The sequence below is a fragment of the Vigna angularis genome, chromosome 6 (genome assembly GCF_016808095.1).
Source record: "Vigna angularis cultivar LongXiaoDou No.4 chromosome 6, ASM1680809v1, whole genome shotgun sequence".
NCBI classification, from domain to species: domain Eukaryota; kingdom Viridiplantae; phylum Streptophyta; class Magnoliopsida; order Fabales; family Fabaceae; genus Vigna; species Vigna angularis.
The window spans coordinates 38,055,273-38,066,263 of record NC_068975.1 but is presented as its reverse complement, the minus strand read 5'-3'; the positions used below and the strand labels follow the sequence as shown (position 1 = coordinate 38,066,263).

The 10,991-nt window shown below is 37.5% G+C and overlaps 2 protein-coding genes across 3 annotated transcripts; both read right to left on the bottom strand.

Moving 5' to 3' along the window:
* Positions 1-233: 233 nt before the first annotated feature.
* On the bottom strand, positions 234-3,012 carry LOC108343383 (pentatricopeptide repeat-containing protein At1g10270). Its single transcript, XM_017581634.2, has one exon. The coding sequence runs from the start codon at positions 2,866-2,868 to the stop codon at positions 382-384; it is 2,487 nt and encodes an 828-aa protein (XP_017437123.2). The 5' UTR covers positions 2,869-3,012; the 3' UTR covers positions 234-381.
* Positions 3,013-3,581: 569 nt separating this feature from the next.
* Positions 3,582-10,308, bottom strand: LOC108341205 (uncharacterized). Of its 2 annotated transcripts, none has more exons than XM_017578879.2 (14): positions 10,023-10,308; positions 9,456-9,575; positions 8,632-8,691; positions 8,434-8,535; positions 6,799-6,882; positions 6,602-6,720; positions 6,395-6,496; positions 6,118-6,234; positions 4,978-5,043; positions 4,798-4,864; positions 4,495-4,548; positions 4,330-4,419; positions 4,060-4,098; positions 3,582-3,963 (listed from the first exon to the last, which is right to left on the bottom strand). In XM_017578879.2, exons 1-14 carry the CDS (start codon positions 10,044-10,046, stop codon positions 3,844-3,846), a joined length of 1,164 nt encoding a protein of 387 aa, XP_017434368.1. In that variant the 5' UTR covers positions 10,047-10,308; the 3' UTR covers positions 3,582-3,843. The 2 variants fall into 2 exon arrangements, with proteins under 2 accessions (XP_017434368.1, XP_052735414.1); XM_052879454.1 differs by lacking the exon at positions 10,023-10,308 and adding an exon at positions 9,855-9,871.
* Between the last annotated feature and the right edge of the window lie 683 nt (positions 10,309-10,991).

Below are 10,991 nucleotides of genomic sequence, written 5' to 3'. Positions count from 1 at the left end.
GCTGATCACTTAAAACATTTGCATTCAATATCTCAACAAGATGTGTTATCACAAGGAAATTCAAATTCCCCTAAAAGAATACACACTACCTTCCTCCAAATACAGCTTAAGCTCAACGCTAATATCTAGTACATAGTCTAAATATAACTCTTGAGGCAAAAAACTTGAAATTTCTTTCTGGTTAAATGGGGAAGAATATCAATGGCAGTACAAAAAATATAGATATCAAGGCGTGATATTAAAGGTTGATTTATAAGAATAAATTAAAAATGACATGTCATACAAGACAGGATTACATGTGACAGACAAATTCTTGTATCATCGTTCTATAAACTCATAAATATAGTGATACCGAACAGCAGAAATCGGTGTCACAGAGGATTAAGCTGCTACCTGTTCAGGGACTTCTGATTGCTGTTGATGTGATTCCTCAAAGTGAGAACCTACTCCTGAAGAAGGGCCATACGGTCCAGTCAGGTGAGAAGATGGCCCTGGGGCTGTACGATAAGGCGGTGACATTTTAGGTGAGGCCCCATATGAAGGAGCATATGACCCTGATACTGGAGGAGCTGGTCCAGCTGGTGGGTGTTGTCCAACAATTGGAGGGGGAACTCCAGACGGTGGATATCGTGGTTCTGACATTTGTTGGAGCCCACGTGGTGTTGCATAAGGCTGATATCCTCCCATTTGAGGTGAAGGTCCAGATGGTGTTGCATAAGGCTGATATCCTCCCATTTGAGGTGAAGGTCCAGATGGTGTATAATGCTGGGCTGTCATTTGCGGGGCTGCCCTGTTCGTTTGAGAAGAAAGTTCGAATGTAGAGGGGTGGTGAGATTGTCCTAGTATATGAGGTGAAGGTCCAGGCGCTGTAGTGTGAGGCCCAGTCATTGGAGGAGAAAATTTCCATGAAGGTTGATGCATTGGCGGGCGTTCGTGTCCCGACACTTGATGTGGAGCCACATAAGATGAGTTATGTGGTGCTCCGGCCATTTGAGAACGTGGCAATTGAAACCCAGAAGGTGGATAATGTGCTCCAGTCATTTGAGAAGAAGGAGGTGTTGGACTCTGTGCCGCCCTTTGTGTTGGAAACCCAGAAGGGTTAAGTGTAGCTCCTGACATCTGAAAAGGTGGTGGTGGGTGCAGTTGAGCTGCCATTTGTGTGGTGGGAGGTCCAGAATGTGGGTTATGTGGCGCACGGTAAGCAGGTCTTGGAGGGGATGGACGAGGAGTGTATGCAAATCTGTTGACATCTAGTAGCCTTTCAATCTCGTCACCTCTCCCGGCTTCCTTAAAAACCTCAGTAACACATTCCCGCAAGGCAGTAGTAACCCCAACACCATACCTCATAACCTCATCTAGCAGCTCTACGCTTTTGTCCAATAACCCATGGGCACAAAGTCCCTTGATTACAACCTCATAGCAAGTGGGGTCTGGTTTGGGATCTTTCTCTCCTAATTTACTTAAAATTTGAGCACATTCACTGGCCTTACCATTCTTAATCAATTTATCAAACACCATGTTACCAAAAGCAGCAACTACCCTGAGACCAGTATCTGCCATTCTGTTGAACACCCTGAGAGCATCATCGATCCTCTCCATTCTCAAGTAGGCTTCAATCAAAGTTTTGTGAGTAGGAACATCGGGGCTTAAAGACTTCGAGCACAGTTCTTCAAACAGGGTCTCAGCTTGCGAAAGCATCCCATTCTCACAAAACCTAGCAATGATATTATTGTAGCCGGCAACGTCCATGGCAAAGGGCTTAGAATTAGGTTTAGTACCAACCTTCTTAAAAGTTGCAAGGGCCTCCTCAAAGTTTCCGAGCTTAAAGCACTCATTGACCATAAGATTGAAGGTATCAGAGTTAACAGCTTGGAAATTGGGAGGGGTGTGATTGTCGAGCATATGATCAAACAAGGCCCAAGCCTCAGTTTTCCTGGCATGCTTGAGCAAACACTCCAACAAAACGTTGCAAGTGGCAGGGGTCATCCTAAACTGGCGCTCCAACAAGGACCTGTAGGACTCCATGGCTTCCTTATCCCTACCCTTTTTGAAGAACCATTCCATGAAAGTGGAATTCACAACCCCGTCATACACCAGGCAGCGCTCCTTAAGCTCGTCGAAGAGCTCATTGGCCTTCTCCAAATTCTCCAGTTCGAGAAAGCCTGAAATGAGGTTGTTGTAGACGAGGGAATCCGCGCCGTGGCCCTTAGTGAGCATCTCGCGCAAGAGGTCGACGGCTTCGGAAATTCGACCGGCTTGGATCAAACCTTTGGTGAGATGGCGATAGGTAACGGGGGAGGGACTGAAAGGAGCGTTGGCGAGGACGTGGCGATAGACTGCAAGGGCCACGTCGACACGACCCTCGTCGCAGTGGGTGTTGATCACGTTGTTGTAAGAGACGATGTTGGGGACGATATTGAATTGGTTGAAGAAGAAGTGGAAGAGGGCAATAGACTCCTCGTACCGCTTCGACCGGTACATGGCAGCGATGATGGCGTTACAGGTGAAAACGGTGGGCCGTGTCACAGAGAACACCGCGTGCCGGGCGATGGCGGACGCCGCCTCGAGGTCGCCTGCGCGGATGAGGGACTGCACGCGGTTGTGGAGGCTCAACCGGGGGCCCACGAGCGCCGAAGTGGAGTCCGGGAGGCGAGGAGCGTTAGGGTCGCGCGGAGGACCCTGCTGCGGCGGAGGACGAATAGCATTCAGGGGAGGCTCGATGCGCAGACGCCGCTTCCGTCGGCGGCGCTCGGCCGCAGCTTCTTCGGCGGAGGAAAAGGCGTAGGAACGGGTTTGGGTGAGAGAGAAGATGGGCCGGGAGGCGGCGATGGAGGACAGGCGACGTAGGAGCAGGCGGTGAAGCGACATCTTGATATGGTAATGGAATGCGAACTGAATCTCTGCGCAGTGTTTCTTTCACTCCTCCCACACCAACAACGCTATGATAAACCCTAACTAACCCCTTTTACATTTGGAAACGCTTTCTCTTCCTCGTTCTCCTTTTTCTTTTTTTCTTTTTAACTATCACCACTTTTTTCAGTAATATTTTATTTTGATGATTGCTATAATTGTAATGATACAATTATTTCTATTATTCATTAATAAAATCATCATCATTATTATTCATATATAATAATGTATGCTATTATACATAAGTTTAATATATATTAATCATTGTTCTTAATTTTTATACATTTATTACAGTATATAATTATTTTTAGATTATTTTCGTTCATTTTTAAATTTTGATACACTTTCCATCCTTTTTCTTAAAAAAATTATAATTTTTTCTCCTTCAAAACTAACGTTAAAATTAGGCCGACTTTGACTAATATTAGTTACTTATTTTTATTATATATATATATATATATATATTATAACATTTAATTTTCATATATTATATACTTTTTTTACACAAGGCCTAATCAACAAATAACACTTCTACTGGGTTCTTTTAGCAAATTCTACCCCAAATTTTTAAGCTTAATTTAAGCTCTGTCTAGCTAACTTCTCCAATGTATATTGTTTTAACGCATCCAAGTTATAGTAGCACCAGTTCTCAAAGGCACAAAAAACATACATTTAGGAAAAAGCTCACAACTTGCTGCATTCCTAGAAAAAGACAGTCCAAAATGTAACTTTTACATTCTGAATCACCCTTTCCAGAATAAAAAGGGGTATACTTCACTTTTTACATTGACCATCCTTGAAAAAGAATAAAATAAACTATGCAATATGAACACCTGTATACCTCAGACTAGAAACAAAAATCGGATGCAAAATGTGACGTGTGAATTTCAAACGTGACTATGCACATGGACACTGGACTTGGCATTCAATCAGTTAATGGTTTGTCAGGTTTGCCTGTTGTTGATATGGATCAATCCAACATTTGTCTTTCTTTGCTGCATCTCCCCATCTTTTACCGAAAACCTGCATTTCAATGTATGATTGCATCCTAACCTGCATGTAGCATGTTGCTTTGTCAAATAAGGGCAGTAAATGGAGCTAAAGGTTCATAAAGTCTTCATTGTTCTTTTGTGCAACTATGTTACTTACATTGGCTCTAGCATTACCTCCAGGGGAGTCTGACGATGCCTGCAATGCAAAGGACAAAGACCCTTATTAATCATTAGACTGCCAGTAAAATCTAAGCACAGATAGATATACCTGGTTTTAATATGTTGTCAACTTGAACTAAAAGTAGTCAAGCATACAAATCTTTAACAAGGCCAAATTCATATAGAATCTGCTTAAATTCAAACAAGATAGAAAACTGTGCGACTCTTGTCATCAAGTTACAGTACGTGTAGAAATGAAATCACTTGCCTCATTGCCATTTGGGCCACCAAGAGTAGGCAGGCCCAGATGAACTATGTACTCAGAATCAACAACACCAACATTTTTCATTCGATCACCCTGAAATATGGCTGAGAGATGAATAAAAAGGATTTGGAATGAAATGAATATGCTGATCTGGAGCAAGCAAGTTACCTGTGCACAATAGCCAAGCTGCCTATCCAGGCCCCAGGCATGGATTAAGTCATTCTGTAGATAGAAAGACGATTACATGAATATGAATATATGACTGTAAAAAAATCAATCTGAATTAAAAAATTAAAAAACTGTGCTAGCATGTTATATAATGTTCTCAGAAAGAAATAATTCTTCAGAATTTTAAAAGTTAATTAAAAAATCTGTGCTATCATGTCATATAATGCTCCCAAGCATAAAAAGTTCTTTTTGGTCTTCGCAATAAGATTAAGTACCAAATTTACTTAGTTTTAGTATCCATACCTGGATTAAATGCCATACACATTGCCAAGACTTCTTAGAAAATACCGGTGCCATCATTTCCACCCAACTGGAAAACAAATTCTTTCCATATTTAATCATGAATCCAATTTAATGGCAAGAATGAGCAGTGCGTTAACTGAAAAGAAACCAGTACAAGACACACAGTGTGCAACTGTTTACCCAATGCAAGGAGGAGCAATGCTACTATCATCACACCTTCCACTGCCTTTTAGTTTATAATACCTTCTGCATAGACATAACAGCAAAAATAATATTAGCAATATTTTGAAAAGAAAAATCCCAGTAAAAATTCCCCTATAGCATGTTCGCATGGGAATGCAACCTCAGAATAGCAGATAAATGGAATTTACGAGACAAGCCACTGCAGATGTGTATTCAATTAAATGTAGACAATTTTAGCATTCATTCATCGCCTACAAATAATAGGGGTAAATTTTGTCCAGTATGCTTTCCAGACTACCACACTTTACAGAGAGATGTAATGTGTGCATGAGGCACATATATTGTGAAATATAACCTACAGTATGACTAGGAACTGTGCAATATTCTAGCTCATTAATACAGAATCATGTTGGTTACTCTAAAAAATTGGGCTTAGAATCTAACAATTCCCACAAAACCTGTTTGTAAGGTGATAATTGATCATGCCTTATAAGGACTACACTATTTATATATTTAATTAATATGGAATTTCAATTTGCTAAGAGCCTGCATCCTGGTGGTTCCCACACTACGACACTCCACTCGGCTTTGCTGATGATCTCTTCAAAGGTAACATTTAAGACAGTTTTTCGACAGTTATGTTCTAATAACTGTAGGCACATACTCAATTAAGGCTGTGTTAGAGTAAGCAACTCCATTAAATTATATAAATTTTTATCATATGAGAACTTATTCACAAACTCAACTATGAAATTTACTTAAATAAGCTTTAAAAAATTTACTGTGACAAGTTTTTTTAATGTATTCAATTGAAATAAGCTGAAAGAGCTTACAGGAAGGTCATATGTCCAATGTAGTTCTTTGAAAGGTTCCCTATATTAGGACCACTCTGTTCATATACATTGGTAATATAAATAGCAAGGGTATGTTAGGGCACATTTTTCCATAGTACACTTTATGGAGACGCTGTGTGTCTCTTAGTATGCACGTATTTTATAAATGAAACCCCCAAAAGGACAGGGAACTATACAATATTTAAGATCATTAATAGAGTGCAATATTGGCTGTAATTTTAATAAAGGTGCGAATTTACCAGTGGAACATGTTTATTGCAAAAGTTAGAAAAAAAAGGTCAACCTGTGCAGTTTCGATCCGGCTTTATGGACTGTCAGTGGATGATGTACCTCAGATTTGGTAGGATCCAGAGCCGGCTGAGATATCTCAAGACCCTCTTCTTTAACAATAGATAAATACCTGTCAAATAATCAACAAGTCCTATAAGAGGCATATAATAATCACCAGAGATATAAAAAAAATACTATTTCTCATGTAGTATAGTCAAGTAAGACCTTTAAATTTAGTATCATCCTACTCTCTCGGAGAAATTTTACAAAACGAAGAAAAAAACACTTACCTTTTTGGATCAAAATTATCAACAAGAAGGTCCTCATCCCAAAGAAATATGTAGTTGTATTCGGCAATTATGTCTGGATGCAAAAACCGTTTCGCAAACCACCTATGCCATGATATAGCATTATATTACTCAATCTTTACCCAAGAACTTAATCTTCAGAAAAGATTATTACAACTAGAGAAAAAAATTTGCCTGAGCCTTTTATACCATTTTGTTTGATTTATAGCAGATAGATGTATGACATGGTTACTCCAAGCTAAACTCTTCCATCCATCCACAAAACCATCATAGTGAAAAAGCATCACAACAAAATCACTTGACAAGAACTGCCACCAGCAATATGAGTCAGAAGATAGAATGAGTTTTAGATCAAAGAAAAATTGCACACGTGAAGGAATAATAACCTTTTCAACAATATTGTTGACAATTTCTTTCTGCTTAAGTCCTACTGCCATAGCCAACAGATTCAATGGGCGCTTTAAAATTGTCTACAAAAAAGAGAAAGTGATGCATAAAAAGAAAATTAATAAGGTAGATACCATCAACCTATAAGATAGCAGGATTTTGACTAATATATAGTGATAGGTCAGATCAGAAATAGGTAGAGTAACAAATATTTATTATAGAAAGCACTCTGATCGGTATCAGTGGGAAGCTAAACAAGAGATCCAAAATGATGAAATGGGGATTATCTCCCTCTTTAACTCCCAGGTAGTTCATTCTCTCCCTTCAGTGTCCAACTTCTTGCTTGCAACTTTTAGTAGACCCTGACCATTACTCCTTATCCCTTCAGTTACTGAATATAAGTAGTTATTCTATTGTTAACAGAACTGAGTCCTAATCCCCTAGTAATCCTCTTATTTGCCTAAGCTGGTCCCTTTCAATCAGTGGGTCGTTACTAAAACTTATTTACATAAAGAGAGTCAAATGCTTAATGTAGCAGATCACAAGAGAGGCAACCAAAGCATTCAAGCGAGAAACTTAACTTGTGTGCCGATAAGAAAGGGGATAGAGCGAAAAGAGATGCAGGAAATAAGCAGTGAACAGTGACAAAGAGTAAAGTGTCTCTTGAATACCCTGTTTTATATTTTTTGTTTCAGATTTTATTGTTCATTGTAATTCTATTCATTGGTACTCATACATAAAGTGTTTTCAGAAGGATATACAGTAGATTCCCCACATATAAGCGAGATCTGTCCCAGATTCTAAAGTAAAATATTTGGTAAAGTACTTTGTTCTTTTGACTTGTAATCCTATGCATGAACATTTCCTAAGAGCAATAGAAAACTACTCTGACTTATGGAGCAAGTTATTTATATTCATAATTTGCAAGTCATCATTTCTTTCAGTTAGCTCGTCATTGTGTACACTCCAATAATCCCAGAACATAAACGTGCATTTAAAAAACAAATAAATAAGATTACACCATTAAAAGTAGCATTCTAACATATAAAAAGCAGTCAAGAAGTAAGTGGCACAAAAATATATGAACCTCCACCTTCATATAAAAATCAGTGTGTTGAGAGTCTTGCTAATTTTGGAATTGATAATAGACTGGATTTTAAGTGGTTTAATGTTCTACCTTCTGTCATCAATTTAGACTTTTTCTGTAATAGGTATCAAGTCCCTAATTTTCGTTTTGTTTAATTCTTTTGTGATAGTGTGATTGTTTTGTTTCTAAGCATGGGTGTGGTTTAGTCCCGCCATGGTTTTGTATTCATTTTTCTCCTCCTTTATATTTAAAAAGAAAAATATGAAGTTATTTCTTAATCATATCCCAACATGTCCATACACCAACTCTTAATATAAACAACAAAAGTCATCATAGTTAAAAATATTAATTGTACACATCAGATAACTTGTTCAAGATCAAACTCCAAACCAACTTTAGTAGAACCAAAAATATTTCCCGAAAGGACTGTACTTACAGTTGATTAACAACATTTTATCATGTGAAGCTTAAGATTAACACTTCATGAGTCTTAGATGAATTTCTATACAATAAATGAAGGACTAGAATTAGCACACCTCACACATACATGATCTTTACCAGAGTCCCATAAGGGCCGCATTTCCAAGTTAGATGTTCTGGCAATAATTCCTTCAGGTAATGCCTCACTTCCCAAAGGCCAGCATTCTCTCTATGAAAATGGAAAAATGAAGAGAATTGGAGATAGTTCCAAGGAATAAGCTTACAAGTTATATAAAAAAGAATCTCTCCCCCCAAAATAACAAACCTTGCAAGCATTTGATTTTGAATCTGGTATTGTATGAATTAGTCCCCATCGTGCTAATCTCTGCATACATAATACCCAGAATATTTTCAAGTAAGCAAAACCAATTTTCAATTGCAGAAAATAAAAACAAGAGTAACTAAAATTCAACTAGAGTTACAAACTGTCAGCCTAAAAGTTGAGTGCTACCAACACTCTTTGGATGCTCTTCCCACAAGTTCTCTATTGCTAAGAAAATTTTATCAGGATCCCATCAAATAGTGAGTGGGCCCAGTTGTTTTTGATACCTACATAAAATTTAACCTATAGAAAATATTGCATACGGTTTGTTTCTTTCATTTCTCCAGCCTAAGCTAAACTGGGAACCATTCGTCAAAGCTAAAAGAGATGCAACAGATGCGATAACATTTATGTTGGGTGGTGGTGGGACTTTTAAGTCAATTCGCAACCACTTGACCTTGTTAGACAATCCAAGTTGGTGATTTTAATATTGTTAAATCAATTGAGAGCAGCAAATACTACTACCCAGAAGATACATCTTGCCAATGCTCAAATGAACAAATACCATGCAGGATTATATTCTTCCCACCACTTTACCAAAAGTAACAGTTTTGAAGCATTATTCATAGAGAAAGCCAACTAAGGTGGCTCGTATTTCAAAATCCCGGATATATATCTACGGAAATATCAATTTGATAATAGTTTCTTTATAAGGAAGAAAAAATTGGAGTAGCAACAATACAACAAAATTCCAGCAAAATTCCTAATTTCCCAGGTATTTTAACTAAAATTGAAACTTGGAGAGTTAGAAATACAATAATACATACCTGTTTGTATTCATTTGCAAAAAAAGCATTTCCAACGAAATAAGCACCAGAAATCAAAGAAACCACGATGAGGACACTCCAGAGGAACAACCTATTCTTGGGTTCTGGCAAGACAAGACCCTGGCAAAGACAACGGTTAGAATAACAACAAGTGGGGTGATGAACGCAGTTCAATCAACTACTGCCGAGTTCTTAAAAAGGTTGTAATCAGATTATCCATCCTGTTTACGGCCAACAGAGAAGAGAAATCACAGAGTTTATGCAAGGGATGCAACAAAATTATGAAGTGAACATCGAAAACACAGAACTGAAAATAGAGTGGGTATAAAATGTGAAACCAATCGCAGAAAAAGAAAGTAAAGAAAGGCAGCAGTGACAGAATAAAGGAATAGAAACAACTTGTCGAGGATCATAGATTCTGAGCAGAGAGGAAGCCGAAAAGGTGGTTATACGTTGACGGATGAAGAAAGTGGGAAACATGTTTAATGAAGGAAGTGGGTGAGAGACAAAAACCTCAGACAGCCGAAAATTAGTGAAGAAAGTGAGACGGAGAGGGAGGAAGCTTACAGTGACAGAATCGAAAGACTTCATTGTTGAACGTTGAAGTGAGTTGTGGGAGGTAGCGAAAGCAGAAAAGGGTATGAGTGTTACGTATGATTAGTTTAGTAGGTGAAAAAATGAACGATCGTTGAAAGAAGAAAAGGGAAGAAAAAGGAAAAGAAGGAACAATTGGAAAGGAAGGAATAGGAGAAAAGAAAGTTGGTTGGAGAAAGAAAGGGAGAAAAGAAGAAGACCGAATAAAAGAGGTGGCGATGCTGCAAACATATAAACAAACAAAGAATCAGTGTTCTGTAAGAAACCAACGTTGTACTTAGTCACGACATAAAACTAAAACAAATTTACCTTTTAATATCAATGTCATTTTTTATTTATGTTGTCTCTTGAAAATATATGTGATTTAAAATTTCATTGATATTCCAACTTGTTTTCAAGAAGATAATATGAAAAGACTGGTATTTCTTGAAATGGGTAGCATAGAAAACATACTTCGACCATTAAATCAGTCCAATACATTATTAAACCATAAATGTAATAAGTAATAAATACAATGTGTTATTTATATTATTATTTATATGAATATGAATTACGTGATTTAATTTGTTAATATCAAATTATTATAATTAATTATGAATAATACATGTCATCCTAATAAAAAAAGTACAGACCAGATACATATTAGTTTGATAAATCAACGTATATTCGATTAGACTCTTCCCTGTTTAAGGATAGTTTAGTCATTTACATTACAACACTTTTAAATTAGCTTAAATATAAAAAAATTGATTGGTGGAAACTTTTTAATTTAATTTTAAATAGAGAGGGGACCTAATACTAGTATCGATAATTGAGAAGGAAGTAGCCACGTTTCAAAGATCATTTAAGAAAGCTTTATTATATTTATTAATGGCTTATAACAAATCAACTGCTTATATTAAGAACTAACTGCTTTAAACGTCGTAACATGCGCACATGTAC